Here is a 22,892-nt window from a genome sequence, read left to right as displayed (position 1 = left end):
CGTTCAGTATGAGACACCATGTTGCCTGTGTTGGTCGACTCCGGGAGCCCCATTATGTGATCGTTATTGCGTCTCGAGCGTGCCCCCAGGTCTTCATTTTTTGCTTTAATTACTGCTAACTCCTTTTCCATATTCAGCAGTTTTTCCTCTGACTTTTCAGCTTCATCTTCTACGTTGGATACTCTTTGCTTGATGCCTGTGATGAGGGAGTCATGTTGTTCCAGCTTAGTGGAAAGGTGATCCATGCAAAGGTCTAGTCTGTCTATTTTGCTATCAGTCGTTTGTAAACTATGATGCCTGGCGAGTAATGTATTTTGTAGGGTATTTTCAGGTGGGCTGGGCGCCTCTGTATCTGGCGACTCACTGTTTTTTTTTGGCTTTGAATGTCAATCGGGTTTGCGATTTTTCTGATTTACTCATTTTCGCTACAGTCTGTCATCCGGCAGCTCGTTTGCTGTTTCTGTCACTCCTTGTTGAGAGAGATCGAGAGGATCGCCAACTCTAGGCCCTGCCCTTCACAGTCCCCGGCACGATGTCTAGTATCTGATGGAGCCTGTGCGCACCGTCCCATGTGCCAGCCGTACTTGGTGTACAAGTGCAGCGCTTGCTTTCGTCTCTCTGTGCTGAATATATGCAGGCCGTAACTCGTATTGCTCTTACTCCTCCCTCACAAACCGTAGCGCTTAATATTATGCAACAGCTGGGGGGGAGGGGGATAACCTCCATCTTGAACTCTCCTCGTGCCCCGTGGGTGTTGCTCTAGCCCAGCACCTCGTGCCTGCAAGCCATCAGCCAGTGTCTTCTTGCCTGCCCCGGCTGCTCATTCGTGTCTGCCTCAACCCCCTGGGTGCACCGTACCCTTAGCTGTCTCTCTGGCTCTGCAGTAGCTCCGCCCTCCTTTCCGCCTATGGGGTTGACTCTTTGGGCCTCACAGTAATTTTGACAGGGTCCTCACCACCACGGCTCTCCGCCACACGCCGCGTGGCCACCAGACCCTGGAAGTTATCCACGAAGGCCGCTCCACCCAGGCGCACCCACCACGCATGCCAGAGGCCGAGTCCGGGTCCACTCTCAGCGCTCTGATGTTGTGTGTGCCATTTTAAGGCCCGCGCAGGTTCGTCAGAAGCCCTTTCTCTGGGACGCTGACAGTTTCCTCGTCCACAAATCGCTTCAATAGTGCTCTAAATCCCCATCTATGACTGTTGCTCCATCAAAGTGTATTTAGTTTATCTGAGCTAGGATTTTGTTGGATTATTTGCTCACAGCCGGCAGAGCTGCACTACAGTGCAGCCATCTTGCTGTGGGCTCTCTTGCACCCCCAGGATCAGTTATATTCATGTGCGTATTTTCAGGTTCTTTTGTTAAGCATTGAAGTGTATAAAACAATATGCAATCACAATAAATAAATTCAACCTACATATTATATTTTGATCCACATTTTTGTAGGAGTGTTTGTGATTTTATTACAGAAGAAGACATGCACTATCCAACACCGTATTTCTGTTCTCAGGGGCCAACTCTAAAGTAAGGTACCTGATCACCGCCGGAAACGTTGGTGGTGTGTTCAATATTGAACCGGAAACTGGTGTGATCTTCATTTCTCAACCACTGGATTATGAAGCGATGCCCAGATACGAACTAGAACTCTCAGCCTCTGATGGTAAATGGGAAGACTATGCTGTGGTCATCGTGAGTGTTGTCAACAAAAACGATGAAGCCCCAGTCTTCACCATCAGTGAATACTACGGCAGTGTGATTGAAGAGTTGGATGAATTACCCGGTTTTGTGCTTCAGGTAGGAGACTTTTTCATTCATATTTTGTTCATTTGCGTGTAGGTAGGGGGACTTTGAGGTGACATTTTTTTTTAAAGTGTAATATGCTTTATTAAGGTTTGTACATTCCTTTTCAAATAAGTTGCATCAAAAATGTAATTGTGAATTAGAAGCTCTTTCAAATTCATTCTTAATAAATCTTGTACTTGCCAGTCAGTACTCCACAAAGAATTGCCCATAAGTCAAAAAAATTTCAGTCAAACAATTCTTTAAATAAAAAAAGACAATGACATTTCTGACTTTGGACTCGATATATCTCGATATTTCTTAGAAGAAATAAAAGGAATAGTTTTTCTTGGTACGAGCAGTAAATACCTTGGACTTCTTCCCGAAAAAAGTGGAAAGTTCCTAATCTCTATTCAACGCATAAAGTTTCATATAAACACAGACGAGAAAAACAGTAGTAAATGGAGGCGGAAGATGTACATTTCTTTAACAGTTGCGGCTCTAGACTAGGTAGGAAAACAGGCAGAATAGATGAGCCTCACATTAGCTTGCCTTGAAATTCAATCTTTTGATGGTTTTATTGTTAGCAATGTACCTCCCAGAGTGTCTGTTCTAAATGTATTCCCACTAGACTGATCTCAAAGCCCATCACAAAAGCAGTGGTTTAGTGACTTGGCTGACATCAGCCACAAGAGTGCGGGGGCCTGATGGTGGTGTTGCAGATGTGGCTTCACCAAATGCAAGACACATTTCAGACCATGTCCAGCAAGATAATAGATAGAACTGATAACATGAGTTGTTGTTACCTTGATGACTTAGATGCCAACATTTCAGACCTCTATACAAAAGCTGGAGTGGAGACCAGGAGCCACCTAGAAATCCTTGTGCTACATATATCTGATCATATAAAGGAAAGTTTTATACATGTGACATGAATTCCAGAACTAGCTTCTCCAAATTATCAAGATGTTAACTTTTAAATAGTAAATCCAATTTCAGTATACCACCCTTTCTTTTCTAGGTTTCAGCATCTGACCCTGATGATGACATAAACCACGGAGATATCCAATATTCTCTTCATGGGTATGGTGCTGAAAATGTATTCACCATAGACAGAAAGTCAGGCAACATTTTTGCTCAGCAATCTCTTGACCGAGAAGAGCGTGCACTTTGGCGATTTGTTGTCTTGGCTACTGATGAAGGAGGAGAAGGGCTAACTGGATTTTCTGACATCATCATCACTGTCATCGACATAAATGATAATGCTCCCAAATTCCTCTGTATGCCTGATAAATGCAATGGCAGTGTGTATGAAAATTCTCCGGCAGGCACACTTGTAATGGAAATGACAGCAGTTGATTTGGATGATAGACATGTTGGATCACATGCTGTTCTTACTTACCAGATCACTGACAATGTAAATAGTGGGTCAACCGTGGATCTATTCAGTATTAATCCTAGCAGTGGCATTATTCACCTGGCCAACGGAACTTTAGACAGAGAAGTGCGTGATAAATATTTTCTGACTGTTGAAGCAAGCGATGGTGGAGGATTAACAGGAACGGGAACTGCAACTATCTATGTTTTAGATGTGAATGACCATGTTCCAGAATTCACTCAACGGTTCTGGCAAGCAGTGATTCCAGAAATAAGTGAGATCCACTCTTCAGTGCTCGAGGTAACAGCTATGGATGCTGACGTGGGAGAGAATGCTTATCTAACTTTTAGCATTGTTGGGGGAGATGAAGAACAGAAGTTTTATATTGAACATAATAAACATAAACAACATGCTATGATTAGGCTGAAGAAGAAAGTAGACTACGAGAAACCCCATGAACGAAAGTTTAACCTCACAGTGAAAGTGGAAGATATTCATTTCACCAGCACAGCATTCTGTGTGATTATGGTAGAAGACTCAAATGATCATGCTCCAGTTTTGGATCCACAGTTTCTACAAGTGGATCCTATCTTTGAAAATGTACCCGTTGGCACCACAGTAGCCAGACTCGTAGCCACCGATGAGGATTCTGGTTTGAATGGATATATTTCCTTTTTGATCCAGGCAGAGTCTGATCCCCTTAAGCAGTTTGCAGTTGACCAAGATGGGAATATAATGGTGGCCAATGCACTTGATCGAGAAACCGTTCAACAGTATAGTTTGTTTGTCCTTGCGAGAGACAAAGGGTCACCTTCACAAACTGGGACTGCTACCGTGCTTTTCAATTTGCTTGATGTAAATGACAATGAGCCTGTGTTCGAAACTGTCTACAACCCTGTTGTTTTGGAAAATACACCAGCACCACATGTGGTCTATGTTAACCAGACATCATACTTAGTACATGCTGTTGATCGTGACACTGCTGAAAATGGTTCACCTTTTACATTTTCACTGCCACCAGACTACCATAATTCCTCTGATTTCACTCTAACCGACAATAGAAACAACACTGCGACCATCACAGCTCTAAGACTTTTTGACCGGGAAAAACAGAGGGAGTTCCATCTGCCTATCATAATAACAGACAGTGGAAGCCCACCTATGACTGCTACAAACACACTCACCATAACAATTGGGGATGAAAATGACAACCCTCATGCAGCTGGCCATAAGGATGTCTACATTTATACCCACAAAGGTAATATGTAATTGATGAATTTCGAAACAAATACTTGCATAGTATGCATATTGGAGAGCATTGTCCTACTGTGTTTTAAGCTTGACTTTCTAACTTACTCTTTTGACACAATAACCTGTTTAGTCTGCATTCCTGCTACTGTTGATTGGATAGTTCAGTGATTTGAGGACCCTCTGCAGGGATCTGAGTAAATACTAGAGGTCACTGCCTTGAATCATGCAGGGCCATCTTAGCCTTAATCCTCTTGATGGTGTTAAAATAATAGCTGCAGTTTTAAATAGTTGTAGCATAGTAATCCAGAGATCTTCAAACTGGAGTGCAGGGCCTGAAATATTTTTTTGGGAGAGGTGTGCTAGTCTCTTGCCACAATGGGCAATAGTTATGCATCTAGGGAACATAGACAAACACTGTGCTTAAAACAGAGCCACTCTTTTGTGGGCCATCATTAATGTATTTTTTCACTCGTGTATTGGATGGACGTTGGTGTCAAAATGTGCGTGGGGGGGAAGTATTTAAATAAACCTCAAGGACCCTCCCTTGTTACTGATAAAGGGTCACACTATAGATACTCTTAGACTTTTAGGGAGTTAATGCTACCACTTGCACGCTGGCAACCATGTACTTGACTGTATTTTGTAAAGGAATAATTGAACATATCTGCAATATTTGAATTCCTTTAAATGGTCAGATCTTCCAATTATGTAGGACAATTATGAGAAAATATGGTTGCCATTCTATGGGGCCTTTATCATTTTTAACACTAAGGGGACGTGGCATTATAACGTTTCAGGTCACTGAGGTCACTGTACTAGTCTTTGATCCTTCCTAGGTTGATAAAATAAGTATAATTGACTTGCATAATAATTGCATCTACGTCTAAGTTTAAATAGATTATTCTGTTTTTGAGGTGTGCAGTCTTATCCCTCATGATGCGTTTAGGGTGGCACCTGAATCGGAAACAGATGTGTAACTGGAAAAAGTAGGTAAGGAGTAAAAGAGAGTGGAGTACACAAGGGTGTGGCAGAAATTAGGGTAGGTAAAAAGATAATCTTGCGTTCATTTTATAAACAGAATAATTAAAGCTCAATAGATGGTCATGGAGCTCCTTTGGAAGCCAAATAATGGTGAAGTAGGGCTCACTTCAACACAGGTATCGTCCAAGCAGTTGAAAGTATGCTTTTAGCAGATTTCCAATTTTTTTAGCATTTTCAAATTATTATGCAATCATTATACAATTAAGGAAAGAATTATATGTAAACGATTATTTTCCAGAAGGAAATCTCTGCCACTCCAGTTCCACTTACTTTAGAGATGCTCTCACTGCACTCTCATCCTGGAAACACATTTACCTCTGCCTTTGTCACCGGTATATATATATCTGTGCTTTTCAATGGTGTAAATTACTTCCTTCCAAGTCATTGGTAAAACCATCCGGATTACAACTTTTTGAGAATTCATCAACTTTTCTACATGAACTCTAAACCCTCTTGTAACACTGGATTTGCAAATACAGAAATTCCACCATGCTTCTGGAATTTTTATATTGGCAGATCCTATTTTCCAATGTTAACGTCTACCATTCCAAATTCTGTTAATCGTGAATGTGACTTTACCCTTGCAAATGCTTTTTTTGCGCACTAACTAAATATATGTGCACAAAAATATTTGGCAAGCCGGAACACAGTTAAAGACGTAAACAACAATTTATTTTTCCTCAACTGCATTTATTTTATCAATATAAAATGCTTGGAAGCCTGAGTTAGTAATAAAAGGATTTGAATATTTGACCTGTAGACATCCGAGTGTGCACTCAACTGTCAGCTTTCTGACTGACTTGAGCAAAGAGAATCATGATGGAAATTTTGGTTGCAGAAATAACCCTATATCATTGCAAAATAAGGGCTTTACCTTCTCCTGAGCAGTTCTTCCTGCTTTTCCGGATGTATCGATCCGACACAACTCGGAGAGTCTGGTCATATGAATTCACAGAAATCTGCCTTATTAATATTCATGCGGTTAGATTCCTTCTTTAAATCTTTGTGACCGTATTCAAACGAGATGGTGGCTTGCAAGGGACAGCAAACCTCCACCTCTGCGTTTGACTGTACAAAGTGCTTTTATTGTGAGCCTTATCTCTTTACGCTCATACAGCTGTCCTATGCTCCTCCACATGCAGCCTGTGGCAGCCACATGCACAGCACAAGCTGCCCCCTATGGATAGCATTCACTATTTGATAGTTAGTGACTGATAAAGGCAGCAGGTAGGGTTCTCAATGCTTAGTGACCACATCCATCATCACAGAGCATTGGTACAATTCCTGGCGAATTCCAAGGAAAAGCGAGAAGTATCTCTGCATCCTCTTTTTTTTTTCTTGAGATTCACAAGGAGTCCCGATGCTACCACAGTGATTTGCACAGATATTTGCGACTCAATGTAATTTTTTAATATTTCAAATTGTTTTTCATCCTTGCAAAGCCTGCCACTTTGTGCAGGAAAGACTCATGGGTCAAAAGCCGTCCATACTTTAGGCCCCAGGTTCGTTACCACACTTTTTTATTTTTAAAAATGTTTATTTTGTAGCAAAAACATAACCAAAAACACCCCTGGCTGCACGAACTATCTCGCAGGACACCATATCACATTTCTTAGTGGCTTTCCCCGTATTGACCCTTCCAAACCCAAGCCCCTCCCACCAGTTAGGCACTTGTCACACGTGAGCCCTATCCCAAGTGGGATACTATTACTGTCCCAACGGGCTATCCAGAAAGCCCTGATAGGTCCACAGACTCCATACTTTCTCCACTTGCAGGGACACCCTCGACCTTCTTAGAACTGTCTCTCTGCCACCCTGCACCAATCCATGTCAGAATTCCACTCTTCAACACTTAGGGAATCAGGCGTCTCCAACCTGCGAACAATGTTTTGCTTAGCCACTGTGAATCCCAGGGTGGATAGTAGTCTGGGGTATTTTCCAAGAGTCTCCTCTTCCCAGATATTTAAAAGGATCATTTTGTTTGAGATCTCAGGAAGGGAGCTGGACTATTGGCTGAGTCCCTCCTGGTCCCTCGTCTAGAAGTCTGCTTTGTGTGGAATGTCCCATGGTGTATGCAGAACCCCTCTCCCCGGGACCCACATCCCCATGCACACATCTGTGGTGGCACTACCCACCCTGTGTAATAAGACCTATACAGCAGACACAGCTGGATCAGTCTAAATCGTGGTCTGATTGCCACTTCTCTGGGTGAATGGATTGCCTCTTCCCCTTCCTCCTCCCTTAGTTCCCCAGTTTCTGCCTCCCAGGCTTCCTTCACCTTCAGTAGGGCATTGCTGCATTGTTCATCAACTTGCTGCACATGAGAGTTTTGAGGACTGGTTTGGTCAACAATCTATCTTCTAATGGCGAGGCATCTTCTATCGGTTGGCCCCACTCCACTTGGACCTGTAAAGTGTGCCTCAGCTGGTGATACCAAAAATGTTCCCTGGGTCCCATCTCATATACCGCCTGCAACACCTCTCAGGCGATCAGATCGTCTCCTTTCCACACATCGCAGAATGCTGAGATACCTTTCAGATCCCAACCAGAAAACCCCTCAAGTCTCCCCACCTCTGCCAACATGTCGCTATCCCACAATTAGGTCATCGCTGTGGGTCTGCCAGCCCAAAAACCTGTTAGCCACCCAGCAGATGGAGGCCATGACTTTCGTCAACGGTGGGAGAGATTTGCAATGTCTCCTGGAGTATAATGCCTACCGTAAACCCCTAGGACCTAGAGCCCTGCGGTCCGCCCGATTGAGGGCTCCGTCAGGGGGGCAAAGGCCTACTCATTGACGAGTATCCTTTGCAACACCCAATAGTACATTTCTAAGTCAGGGAGGGCAATGTCCTCATTGTAAAACCCTCTTGTGAGTTTAGCAAGCGCTATTCTGGCCATCCCCCTTCTCACAGAAGCTGTCAAACTGTTTATTAACCTGCTTAAAGAACTCAGGCAGCACCCAATATGGCGTATTTTGGCGTGCATACAGGAGTTTCGGCAGGACAGTAATTTTGTACATTGCTGCTCTCCCTAGAAACTAAAGATTAAGCGTTCTCCAGTGTTACACATCCGCTCTAAAGCGTTCCAGCATATCGTAGAGCTTGACTGAGAGAAGAGCACGGACTGCCTAGTTACTTAGAGGCCCAGGTACTTGAATCCCACAGTTTCCATTGCCAAACCCTCTGGGAGAGTCAATTGTTCATCCTCCAATTTATGGTGTATCCAAGTCGGTTCCATAGAGGTGGAAGATATGGAGTAGTCTGAAAATTGAGACCTACGGATTAGACTCATATAGCAGGATATCATCCGCACAAAGGGGAATGTTGTCTTCCCATTCCCCTCCCAAGTCTAACCCACTAACAAGTGGATTGCTGGACACCCAAGACACCAGTGTTCCAGCACTAGGGCGAAGAGCTTTGTTGAAACAGGCACTCCTGCCGGGAGCCGCGGTGGAGCAGTCAGGACTGTATCCCATTAACTCTTCACCTGTGCCAGTTCTTTACCATACTTAATGCAAGGCGTGCACTAAAAAAAAACATCCCTCGCACTAAAAAGGAAAAATACAAGCAGCTCCCATTATTATACTTCTGGCATGTTCGGGACATTGAATTTCCACTGAAAGAATAGAATGATGCTCTCAAAGTGTACTTGCAGGCTGCCACCTTGAAGAAATTGGAAGGCCAGAGCATTCATCCAAGATACTGCCAGATGGGCCTGGTTTGCGGTCAGGAGAATGGAAGCCGGAGCAGGCAGGAATCCCCACCACAGTGAGGAAAGATTCTGTCAGACTGAATATGCAGCTAGAGATTTATACATCCTGGCTCTCCACTCATGTCCGCGTCACCCAGGGACTGACGTTCACTGCCATGCCTGACGACCATCCCATTGCAAATTGACATGATGCACCCTAAAGCAGCTCCATGGTTCACCTTTACAATGTTGTAAATGTCCTCTAAAATGCTGCTTAAATGGTAATAGAAAATGGCAGATATTCCCCGAAATCTGTAACCCAATATCACTTAAATATAGGACCAAAAAACAACAATTGTGATAGGAAAATGGTATGACTACGGACCAAGGCTGTGACACTGTTAAAAACAAAGGTAAAACGGAAGTTATGGTCTGCTTTGTTATAGCACATTAACGTATGTTTAAGAACAATCTTAGACATTCACCTAAAAGACACAGTTGAAGTGTAGTTATGGTAACGAATTAAGACAGAAAAGCCATGAAAGTGCCCAGTTATGGTTCGGGTACAATCCATAAATGACAAAATAGCCATTCAAACCGTAACTTGTACACCAAGTGCAATCACCCTTAATGAAACGGATGCAATTACAAACGTGGTCAGTCATCTTGCAGATGAGATTAGGTATCACTTTCCCGTATCCCTTTGACAGAAACTACTATGTATCTTATATCAGTTATACATTTGAGTTTGTTATTGTTTGATTACGTTTTGAATTAAGTGTTGTTACTTAATGGTATAGCTGTAGCTGAGGTCATAAGCATTGAATTTGCTGCACGAGAAAGCTTGCCACTTACTTTGCCCTTATTGGAGCTCGTAAGAGTTGCACAATGTATTTGCACACGAGCAAGGCAACCGGATCAATTGAAACCAAACTGCTTGCAAGCTGGAAGGCCAAATGAATTACACATAACAAAAGGGTGGGCCAGTTCAGGTGCGGAAGCAAATCGCATACAGTGCATCCGTGACACTGTTTTGTCCACAAAATTCTGCCAACGATTTTACGTTTGGGTTAATGAAACACCTTTGAGGCTCATTTGTCTTTTTCTTTGGTCCAGCTCCTGGTAGTCGCTCCTGGTGGAGTTAGGAAACACTGAAAGGCACAAACCCTTTACAATTTACCTCTTTCGGACACCAAGGGCCTCATTACGACCTTGGCGGAGGGGATTACTCCGCCCCAAGCGTGACGGATATCCCGCCGCTGTATAACAAGTTGCATTATATTCTATGGAACTTGTAAAACGGCAGACGGGATATCCATCACTTTTGGGACAGAGTAATCCCCTCCGCCAAGGTCGTAATGAGGCCTTAAGTAATTCTTGCTCTTTCCAGCTCGAAGATTATAACTGTCTGACATACCTGTTAACTTTATCAACATCCGCAGTCAAACCAGACACATATCTTGGTGAACGCCTGTAGCCAAATGCCTAGTTGAGCATTAAAAACTATCGCCAGATACCCTGCAAGCTCATCAAATGACAAGCATGTTTTGCTAAAATTATTGTGAAATAGAAAATTGCATTCTGTCAAAGAGTTTCCAAAAGTAACTTCAAATCTTTCTTTCAGTAGGGAAATGGCCACCAACAATTATTGGACAGATCTATGCACCAGATGATGATGACTGGGGCAACAAAACATTTGAGTCTGAGACACGGTTGCCCAGGTAAGAGCCAGCGTATGAGAACTAAACATTATCTATTTCCTTGTGTTGTGGTGTCATCGGTCCTATCCGAAGTTAGGTATAGTACTCTATTTTAACTGGACTTGAACCATCACAACAGTGGATTCAGTAAGACTTGTCCTTATTGGTGAGAAACAGAAAAAAGGCATCAGCTGTCCACTTCGATGGTGGACAATAGGACACATGTTTATACTTATTTCAGAGCAGCAGAACATATTTCTGGTTCTCTCTTTGACTAGCTGAAGATTCCTAGAAATATGTGATACACTGAACTAGGATTTCATAATTTAATGTGGTAAATTACTGTTCGTTTTCTTTCCATTCTTCCCTTCCTTCTCAATACTGTGATCTGTATACTTGATGCTGGTGGCAGTATCAGCCAATGCACCATCCTGCCTGTCTGACTGACTGGGGAGAAAACAGTTCCTAGTGACTCTCACACAATATTAGCATGTCTTTAGTCAAAATTTACTTTTTCTTCTATTTGTTGCATTTTAGTTATTTTAGGTTGAATAAAAGTACTGGCACTCTGACAATGATAGATCCTGCTCCTCCTGGGACCTACGACCTAAGATTCCGGGTTTCCGATGCCATCTGGCCTGATGTCATTTCTACTGTCAAGGTTCACGTGAAAGAGTTACAGGATGAAATTATACAACACTCTGCTACATTACATTTAAGCGGTGAGTTATACCTAGATTTCGGAGGTTCTCCCATGATTCCTTGACCTGGATTTTGTCATTCCAAAGAGGGGTCATGGAGATAAAACACTGCATTAAAGCATAGTGGCACGAGATAATGTTTTTCAGTTTAAATAAGTCCAGCAAAAGGGACGAAACGGTGGTACTGTAGTAGTTTGTAAAAAGCATAAGACAGAAGTGCCTTCCTGTTAGAGTGCAGAGGAAATGAGAGTATGTCCTCGTCCCAGGACTTAGCCTACAGTCCTACACCATCATCACCTGTGGACGAAGAGCGGTAGCCGGCAAACATGCAGAGTCCGCAGAGGTCTGCTGGGTAGATATGGAGTAGTGGTGAACTACATATGCGAGCATGAAGAATTGAGTAAGGAATAAATTCTTCGCAGATCAGGCCCTTTGTTTCTTACCTTTTTGCCAATGATGTACCGCGGTCCAGGCACTCATATTCCATGATGGACGGAGGCATTGCCTTGTACTGTGTTTATGCCAGGCCTGTGGTGTAGCGAGCACAGCACCAGGCTTCATCTTACCTACCCAGGGCAGCGTTACCCACACCGTGGGCCGTGACCCACTAGTGAGTTGTGAGCCAGATTTTGATGGGATGCGAAAGTCCAAGCAATGTCTGAAGATCCTTTCATATTCTGTATTTCTCTTCTCACATTTGCTTTGGTTTCAAAGACAGAGGTCAACTGTCAGGCTTAGTGGGGTACACAGAGTATGAAAGGAAAGGATGTCATTTTTTGCAACAGACAACAAAATGTAAATACCTGCAAATGAACTGTACCCATTCAGCAGTTAGGAAAACAAAAATGAAGCACTTTTTTTGTATTTTTGAAGTGTAATGGAAATACAAAATTTATTAGGATCAAAAAAATCAAGACACTTTTCTTGGTGGTATACAAATAATGCAAATATACTGAAACCCGTTTTCCACACATTATCATTTGTGTCCAATATAGTTTTATCAGTAAAACTGTATGTCTAAATTTAGTGGCCATTTCAATGGAAAATGCGCTCTATGTGATTGACAGTGCGCTATCACACGATTCTTTAGTTACATTGAAAAAATGCCTACCTAATGTCCATTAAGCCTAGGTCGGTGGCTAAAGTTTGTCATTAAAATTAGGTCCGGTTCTTAAAAGTTTGGGAAGCTCTGGCCTTGGGAATTCAGATTCTAATTCTAGGTGCGTCACAACCTGCCACGTTGCCTAAAGTGTGCATCATGCCAGTGGTGTAACGAAAGTGGAGGGGACCCTCCTCCAGGCTGACTCAGCCAGCTGCTGTGCTGAGGAGGCCCCCGGGTGCTCGGCCCCTTTGTTACGCCACTGCATCACGCTGTCATTGGATAACAGCAGTGCGAAGACGTAGCAGCAATCCGGAATTTCAATGTACTCTAGTAGGAAGGTGCTTTCTGGAATTATACCAACGTTCTGTTTTCCCATTGGTGGGCAACATGATGCAGAGAGCGAAAATGTTGCCAGTGCAGGAAGTTGGCGTGCCATCCTGGTGTAAATGGTTGTTACAACCCCATGTGATGCCACACATAATGAAAATACCCAGTCTGTTTTCATTTATTTAGACTTCAGGGTTATGCTTCATAGTCTGTTTTATTGTCTGTCTGGGGCCCTCATTTAAATCTGCAGGCAGACCACCAGGGCCGTCCTCTAACCAGGCCCACCCTGACATTCACCAGGGGTTGAAAGCAGGAAGTCAGTGGTGACACAGTGCTCTCCCTTCAAGAGAAGAATACTGCTTGCCATCATGATTGTTGTATTATCAGGGTGTCCGTGCCGCATAGAACACAGAAACGTGATCAGCACCCGACTCTGCACCATCAGCACCCTTTCAATTAATAAATAAAATGTGCTCTTTAAAAAAAAGAAAAAAGTAATGCTACGCACATCATCCTTAACACACGAGACCTTTACCCTTACAAAATACAAGAAGTTTGTTTTATCTACTTAATGGAGTAAAAAGTGCTCGTTTTGCATAAACCTATAAAGGTACTAGGGTTTCTTTTAAAAGGTTTTCATTTTTAACTGAATTCTAAGTTCAATTATTTCTGAATGTGTGAAAGAGTTGCATATTATTTACTCTAAGTGAACCTGGCACTGGATTTGTAAATTGTGTACTGTGTGGGTGTGTTCGCCCAGGGCAGCAAAACCCCTAGGGCTATCCCTGGATCCCATTCTAATCGGTAATTGCACTGCCTGATACCGCATTCAAGGTATCATGGTGGCTTTAGCTTTTAGGGTGGAATAGCATGTAGAACTACTATTGCGGTTCTTTCTGTTCACATTATGTGCTGCAACATTAGCACCCACTTTTTCTTGGTTTAAGGGCATGATTGTCCCATGGTGTGATGCAGTAGTACAGCATTACTTTAAATAGAAAATTGTGTTACATGTGCAATAATCTACTTATCGCATGTCTGATCTCTGAATGAGGCGGTGAGAGTTTTAGATTCTGTCACACGTCCCACCTGCATCTGATCCTGAGCTTGCTCTCAGATTTCAGAGCAGAAGACTTCCTACACAAAGATGAATTTGGGGTCAGCGGACTTGACAAGTTTAAGGAAGTGATGTCCGAAATTCTGCCAGCAAATCCCAGCGACATAGAGGTATTCAGCTTGGTGAACACTGCTGGAAGACATACTACCTTACGATTTTCAGCCCTGGGCTCCATGGGGCGCACCTACTACTCACCGGAGAAAATACACGGGGAGGTGGATGCTCATAAAGACAAGGTAAGATCCGCAGCTTCATAATGTGCCTAGGAGGTTTTGTGAGATAAAGACACACGATCCTTTGCAGGCGTGGATACTTTGTGCCATCTTTTAAGTCACATGTATGCCATCATTCAGTCAGAATAGAGCGCGTCTTTGCGAAAGGTTGACATCTTGGCCCAGGTTTACTAAGGCTTCGGGCAGGCGCTAGGGGGGCGCAAAGCAACGCATTTACCATCCTGCGCAAAAGGTGTTTTGCACTGCAAAGCTGCACTTTTCAAAGCACATAAACTGCTTTGTGTCAGGGTGGTGTTACTGGGACCGGGCAGTACAAACGCCAAAGCTTGATCTGTTAACATAGCCAGACAGGTTGTTGCATCAAAAACTGATGCCTGCTTGAGGCAGACACAGGCAAGGACAAGCGTGTTCATTTCTCAAGAAAAATGACACAAGGGCAGTGCGCATTACATACCAAATGTGTGCGAACCCTCTGAGTTTGTCTACGCTTAGGAATTGTTATTGGGACGGTATGCTTCCCATACATATCCAATGGTAACAGTGCGCACTCACCTCTGCAAGTCTGGGGGCCTGTCTTCTGCTACCCTCCACTGTTTTTTCCCATCTTAAATATCACATCTTCACCTACTGCCCGCTCTCAGCTTTTCTTATGAAGGGAGGTGCTTCATTTCAGAAAGAGCGTACCTAAACCGGGAGCTCTATATCAGACAGTTCTGCAAAAAAGTGGATTTTCAAGGATCCTCCGCTCACAACGCCAAATAAAATCCATAATTTTCAAGCCAATCACACTGCACTCCATGCTGTAACCGCAGGTCCAAATCAGTTAGCTGCATACTACTTGTCCTGTAACAAACCACATCTCCAGTCATGCTGCAGTACAGTAAAACATCCGGCTGACTTCCAGCTCTCACACCTCCTCCATTTCCTAAAGTCCTTGCCAATTGAGACCATATCCTTAATTTACAGAAAAGATGAATGTTCCTATCACTGGTTTAAACACCACACTTCAAGCCCATGTAAGATTGTCTCCCTTTTTGTTTAATATGTGCTATTGAGTTAACGTATGTAGGAAAATCAGGGAAAATATGTATTTCACTGTAAATTGAGATGTGCTCTTTTGTATGTCTGTTAACAAAATAAAAAGTGTTTTTATAGGTAAATATGAACAGATAGATATGCTCACCTTCGGGTTACCTGCATCCCCCAGGATGACAAGAAAGCAAGTCTAATCTAAATAAGAGACAAATGGAGGATGACATAGTCCCCAGCAAGATGGCTCCCATGACCTAAGTGCTTTGTTGGTGACAAGATTAATCCCGGCAATACCAATTCAGTCTTCCATCCTTCACAGTTGAGTAAATGTAGTACCACTAAATTGGGTAACAGTGTTATCTATCATTTTCAGCACTAAGGCATGTGGGATATGCAGTATGAAATTGAGGAGGGGTTGAGGTAGTTTTGGGACAAAAGATAGGTTTTAGGGTCCAGGGCCGGGTCGGGGTGGATTTTAGGACTTGGCAGAGTAGGTTTTAGGTTTCAGGATGGGGGGGTCGGGTAGATTTTAGGACAGAGCAGGGTAGGTTTTAGGGATTAGTGCATCGAGGTCAGGGTGGTTTTAGTATAGGGTGGGGTAGGTTTTAGGGTTCAGGGCGGGGGGGGGGGGTCAGGATAGTTTTTAGAACAGGGTGGGGTCGGAAGGGTCAGGGTAGTTTTAAAGGCAGGGTGGGGTTACTTTTAGGGCTCAGGGCAGGGGTGTAGGGCTCAGGGTATGTGTGGTCGGGATGGTTTTTAGGACAGGACGGGGTAGGTTTTAAGGATCAGAGCATGGGTGAGGGTAGTTTTTAGGACAGGGTGGGGTAGATTTTAGGGTTCATGGTGGGGGGGTCAGAGTAGTTTTTAGGACCGGGCGGGGTAGATTTGGGGTTGGAGGGTTGGGGTCGTTTTTAGGGTTCAGGATGGGGAGTCGGGTATTTTTAGGAGAGGCCTGGGTAGGATTTAGGGTTCAGGGCAGGGTAGGTTTAAGGACAGGGTGGGGTAGGTTTTAGGGTTCGGGGTGGAGGGATCGGGGTCGTTTTTAGGACCGGGCGGGTAGGTTTTAGGGTTCAGGGTGTGAGCGGGGGAGGTCAGGGTAGTTTTTAGGACAGGGCAGGTAAGTTTTAGGGTTCAGGGCGTGAGCCGAGGAGGTCGGGTAGTTTTTAGGACAGGGTGGGGTAGGTTTTAGGGTTCAGGGCGTGAGCCGGGGAGGTCGGGGTAGTTTTTAGGACAGGGTGGGGTAGGTTTTAGGGTTCAGGATGGAGGGATTGGGGTAGTTTTTAGGACAGGGCAGGGTATGATTTAGGGTGGGGGGTTGGGGTAGTTTTTAGGACAGGGTGGGGTAGGATTTAGGGTGGGAGGTCAGGGTAGTTTTGAGGACAGGGCAGTGTAGGTTTTAGGGTTCAGGACAGGGGTCAGGGTAGTTTTTAGGTCAGGGTGGGGTAGGTTTTAGGGTTCAGGGCGTGGACTGGTGGTTGGGGTAGCTATTAGGGCGGGTTAGGTTTCAGGGTTCAAGGTAGGGTCGGGATCGGGGTAATTTTTAGGACAGGGCGGGGTGGGTTCTAGGGTTCAGGGCAGGGTCGGAAGGGTCATCGTAGTTTTAAGAGCAGGGCGGGGTTACTTTTAGAGCTCAGAGTGGGGGGTATAGAGCTCAGGGCAGGGAGAGTAAGGGGCAGTTTTAAGGGTTGGGGTGGGGTGGATTGCCGAGTATGGTATCAGATGTAAGGAGGCAGGGCGTGGGATAATGTACCATGCATATTCCTTTACCAAACATGCTTTTGCTACAAAATTTGTTGTAAAGACATGCGTGGTAAAGACATGCGTGATAAAGACGCAGTCGTTGTGACCACATTCTTAAGGCATGTGTGGTTCAAGCATGCATGAATCCATCATACAACAATATAAGAAATTTAAGTATCTATATCTGTGGAAGAGTTCTAGAGGAAACTTTCTCCTGTTCTAATGAAAGTCCTTGTACATTTTACAATCTTTCAAAAGGGGACCTTGAAGACTTTCAACCCAGACACATTTGTGTAGGTGTATGGCCATCGGAAAAAAGATCTTGAAAACACTCCGTAAGATGCTTACCTGTCCATCCACAATGTAAACATGCCCTTCTTCGGGCTATGCAATTTATTTTTTCGTTTAATTATTTCTCACAGATCAGCTTATATGCACAACTGCTTTAATCATCTTCTCTGACATAACTATAGTTCATTGCAAAGCAAATTGACTGAAGGAAGCCCACAATGAATGCAGATAAACGAGTTTGTTCGCAAGAGTGAGTAACAAAGCTCCTGGTCATTTCACAATTAGGTATTTCACCTTTCCCTTTCATGTTCCCCAATTCCTTAGAACTCTTTCTGTTGCCAGATCAAAAGGTATGGAAGAAGTGAGTATTTCAACCCAAGTCAACAGAACCACCAACAATAAGAGATTGAAATAATGAGCTAGCACTCATTGAAAATTTATGAAAGCCTATGAACTTTTCTAAATATGAAAAATGGATCAAATAAAATGTTTTTGACGTGTTGTAATGGAAATAACCTCACCAAATAACACCTTACCCCATAGCACAGACAGCATCTTATCACTACTTGAAAGAAGGATCCTCAATGGATTACAGGCGAGCAAGTGATTAAACTGATCCAAAGTGGCATGGGATCACATAATAAAACAAATGCTTTTATTCCACTAAATAGTTTTAGGAGTAAGCACAGTGCATATTTAAATATAGCCCACCCCTACATCCAATCATTAACAAAATGTAGCAGACTGTATAAACTTCTAGGGTTCTCCTTAATCCCACACTATTATCTTCCTTCCAATTCTTTGGAATTGTTTTTGCATTTTGGTGTAAAGTGGTATTTCCATGCAAAGTGACACTGATGTGTATATTCTCTGTAATGATTATTTTTAGATTGAGCCCTACACCTGAAAGTAGCACCCTGCACATTCCTGCACTATTACATCTGTATTCTGTTTTTTTGGCGTTACCAGAATAAAACCATCCAAAAACACTGAGGCCCTCATTACAACCCTGGCGGTAAATCCCGCTTTCCGCTGTGCAAAAGACCGCCAACATACCGCTGCGGTAGCGGAATTCCGCTACAGGTATTACGACCCACAGCCCGGAATCCGCCACAATACAGAAACCCACACAAGTCCGCCACACCAAAGGTCAGTGATAAACTGGCGATACCAAAACCGACACAGTCACGCCAACAGGAATATGCACACTATCACGACCCACAAATCAACGCAGCGGTCTTTCAACCGTGGTATTCCATTGGCGGTACACACCGCCGCGCTCAAAATACACACACACTTAAAAAACACAACCACATTGGACAATTCGAAATACACACACCTGATACACATACACACACCACTCCCACACACCAAATCCAATATAAAGCACACACCCACATCACCCACAAACCCTTACAACCAAAATATTGAAATAAGGCCAGAGAGAGAGACTACCTAAAACAACACCAGCATCCACAGACACACAACACCATCACTTATACAACATCCACACACCTCAAACACACACCAACACATCCCCTCACACATCACAACAGACACCACCTCACACATCACCCACACCACATCATGGCACCTCAAAGACACCCCAGGTTCTCTGAGGAGAAGCTCACGGTCATGGTGGAGGAAATCGTCCGGGTAGAGCCACAGCTATTCGGATCACAGGTGCAGCAGACATCCATTGCAAGGAAGATGGAGCTATGGCGCAGAATTGTCGACAGGGTGAATGCAGTGGGACAGCATCCAAGAACACAGGATGACATCAGGAAGAGGTTGAATGACCTACGGGGGAAGGTGCGTTCCGTGGTATCCAGACACCAGATTGCTGTACAGAGGACTGGCGGTGGACCCCCATCTTCTCCCCCACAACTAACAACATGGGAGGAGCAAGTCTTGGCAATTATGCATCCTGAGGGCCTCGCAGGAGTTGACAGGAGGACTGGACTCTGGTAAGTCAAATCATTACTACCTAATCCCCGATACCCCACCTGCATGCCATCACATTGCGTCACCCTTACCCTCACACCCATCACCCCAGCAACCCACAGATACCCTACTAACACAACCCACACATCCCAAAATCAAGCCCTGCATGTAACACCAATGCATGGACACCCATCACCAAAGCATGTCCAGTACAGAGACTCACTCATGCCCCAAAATCACCAATACCACGCCAATAATGTAAGCACAGGAGTAGAGGGTCACTCACAAATTGCACAAGATGGCACACACAGATACAATAACTATGCATTTACACCCCACCAGGACCCATACCCAACGTCACCGGACAGGAGGTGCCAGACATATCTAGTCCCCCCACAGAAGAGACCCACTGTGATGACAGCAGCTCTGCACGCCTGGATCAAGATGACCAGCCCGGCCCATCAGGGACCTCAGGACAGTCGGTTTCCCTGACACAGTCGCAAACCACCACTGAACCTACCCCCTCAGGAAACACCACCACAGCACCCACCCAGCGGGCCCATCCCTCTGTCCCCAGGACACGTCAATCAGCAGTGTGTCCACCACTACAGGGAACCCAGGCAACCCCACTAACACAGGACGATCAGGGACCTGGGGGCAGTGGCAGTGGGCACACGGTTCAGGGGACAGAGGCACAGGATAACAGGGAAGCTGAGAGGACTGCTGTGCGACAGGGGGAGGACAGGCCCAGGGAACCCACTCTCCACAAAGCACTGTCCAACATCATGGGAGCTTACCACCATTCCCAGGAGACCATGGGCACGGTACTGGCCATGTTTCAGGAGACCAAGCGGCTGCAGGTGGAACACTACCTGGGAATCAGGGAGGACTTTAAGTCCATCAACACCACCCTAGTCACCATTGCAGGGGTGCTGGCAGACCTTCTCAACACCAGGAGGGACACAGTGGCACACCAACGGGCCCCTGCCACTAGCCTGGACGATGAACAGCCCTCCACCTCTGCCGGCGCTAGTGGACAGGAGGCACCGCCACAGGAACAACAGGACACAAGCACCCCACCCCCTGCAGATGGAGAACCACCCCGCAAACGGTCCCTGAGATCCAGGAACAAGACAGAGAACATTGCCAAGACCCCCGCCAGGAAATAAGAACCCCCTGAATGTCACCCTTCTGTCCCACTATGTCACCCTGTCCATCCTTAAACTGCCATTACTCCACTTCCTATGCCCCTTTGGACAATGCACCTGTGAAACAAATAGACTGGACTCTGCCATGGACATACCTCCATCATCACCCCAGCCCATTTTACAACCCCCTCCACTTATTTGCACAGGAATAAACACATTTCAATCCCAAAATAATCTGGAGTCAGTCTGTGCTTTCACAAATGTGTAATTGCAATATCTATGGAGTATAGCAATGTCAATGTACTTGTTCACATACCAATGTAACACAGCTGTAGGCCAGGAGTAAACATAGCAGAGGGCACAAAGTGGGACCCAGATCTGTGAAATGGAAAGCCAAGGTGTCAAGTCAGTGTCCATACACTGAGTGAAAAAGACAGACCTATGCTAGCTCCAACAATAGTATGAGATGTGGGAAGCAGTTACATCTTCTTACCTGTGTCTCTCTGGAAATATTGCATGATGATGTTTCGGTTGTCGATATCCTCTTCTTCTGCCTCCTTTTCTTCACTGTCCATAGGCTCGACAGCTGCCACAAGACCACCATCTGGCCCATTCTCCTACAGAAAAGGCACCTGGTGTCGCAAAGCCAGGTTGTGCAGCATACAGCAAGCCACGATGATCTGGCACATCTTCTTCGGTGAGTAGTATAGGGAACCACCTGTCATATGGAGGCACCGGAATCTGGCCTTCAGGAGGCCAAAGGTGCGTCGATTATCCTCCTAGTTCGCCCATGTGCCTCATTGTAGCGTTCCTCTGCCCTTGTCCTGGGATTCTTCACTGGGGTCAGTAGCCATAACAGGTTGGGGTAACCAGAGTCACCTGCAAATGTCGAGGGACAACTGTTAGACACACACTAACCCTTAGGGACAACCCCATATCCCGACACCTATGTCAACTGTATTGGGACCTTGGCCTCACCTATTAGCCACACACAGTGCCTCAGGAGTTGCCCCATCACATAAGGTATGCTGCTGTTTCTCAAAATGTAAGCGTCATGCACAGAGCCAGGATATTTGTCATTGACATGGGAGATGTACTGGTCTGCCAAACACACCATCTGCACATTCATCGAATGGTAGCTCTTCCGGTTTCTGTACACCTGTTCATTCCTGCGGGGGGTACAAATGCCATATGTGTACCATCAATGGCACCAATGATGTTGGGGATATGTCCCAGGGCATAGAAGTCACCTTTCACTGTGGGCAAATCATCCACTTGAGGGAAAACGATGTAGCTGCACATGTGTTTCAGCAGGGCAGACAACACTCTGGGCAACACGTTAGAGAACATCGGCTGGGACATCCCTGATGCCATTGCCACTGTTGTTTGAAAGGACCCACTGGCCAGGAAATGGAGTACAGACAGGACCTGCACTAGAGGGGGCATCCCTGTGGGATGGCGGATAGCTGACATCAGGTCTGGCTCCAACTGGGCACACAGTTCCAGGATTGTTGCACAATCAAGTCTGTATGTGATTATGATGTGTCTCTCTTCCATTGTCGACAGGTCCACCAGGGGTCTGTACACCGGAGCATGACGCCATCTCATCACCTGCCCCAGCGGACGTGCCCTATGGAGGAAAACAGCGAGCAGAGAGTCATCCAACACTGAGGTATCATAATGTGTTATTTGCAGAAACGTTATTAATCCGCAATGTGCCGGTATCAGTCTGTATTCCCGGCCTAGATATGTGTGACGCAGTTTTTATCCATCCCATGTGGCCCCCTGAAATGGCGGCTGCCTTACCTGTAAGGTGGGACAAGGGGATATGAGGTAACTGCGCTGGCATTGTACACCGTCGCTGTGGGCGGTCAAAGACAGCGGCGCAGTTCTGCATTGGTTAACATTGGGCCCTATGGGTCCAAGGAGCCAATGACGATGTACGCCGGCGGTGATGATACGCACCGCCGCGGACGTTACCGCCATTTTCTGTCTGTTCACTCACTTGATACCTGACCTTCAACAGGAGAGGACCTACACTGCAAGTCCTGCTGTGACCTGTGTCTGGAAGCGGAGATGGCTACAGTGTCTGAGGAAAGGGCCCCTCCCTTCACTTCGGAGGAGTTGGAGAAACTAGTGGATGGGGTCCTCCCCCCAGTACACGCAACTGTACGGCCCTCCAGACAAACAGGTGAGTACACTGTGAGCATGCTGCATGGGAAATGCCTGCTTTGAGTGGTGTGGATGGAAGATACATGGGGGGGGAGGGGCCGAGGCCTGCATGTGCAGATGGTGAGTGTATGTGCTTCAGGGTATGGGTGGGAACTGGTGGGCAATGACTATGGCGGTCCGGACGGGTGAGTAATTTCCTTTCCCCCTGTATCGATTCCTCTAGATCAGCGCCCACGAGAAGAAGGG

The 22,892-nt window shown here is 45.2% G+C and overlaps 1 protein-coding gene across 1 annotated transcript in view; it reads left to right on the top strand.

Annotated features, from left to right (window-relative positions):
• Positions 1 to 22,892, top strand: part of LOC138268205 (neural-cadherin-like) — a 506,556-nt gene that overhangs the window by 295,369 nt on the left and 188,295 nt on the right. The window contains exons 17-21 of the mRNA XM_069217644.1: positions 1,511 to 1,794; positions 2,801 to 4,415; positions 10,764 to 10,860; positions 11,377 to 11,561; positions 14,087 to 14,322. Of these exons, the coding sequence (XP_069073745.1) occupies positions 1,511 to 1,794; positions 2,801 to 4,415; positions 10,764 to 10,860; positions 11,377 to 11,561; positions 14,087 to 14,322 (2,417 nt within the window). The remainder of the gene's footprint in view (positions 1 to 1,510; positions 1,795 to 2,800; positions 4,416 to 10,763; positions 10,861 to 11,376; positions 11,562 to 14,086; positions 14,323 to 22,892) is intronic.

The sequence above is a fragment of the Pleurodeles waltl genome, chromosome 12 (assembly GCF_031143425.1).
Source record: "Pleurodeles waltl isolate 20211129_DDA chromosome 12, aPleWal1.hap1.20221129, whole genome shotgun sequence".
NCBI lineage: Eukaryota > Metazoa > Chordata > Amphibia > Caudata > Salamandridae > Pleurodeles > Pleurodeles waltl.
This window is presented reverse-complemented; position numbering and strand designations above follow the sequence as displayed.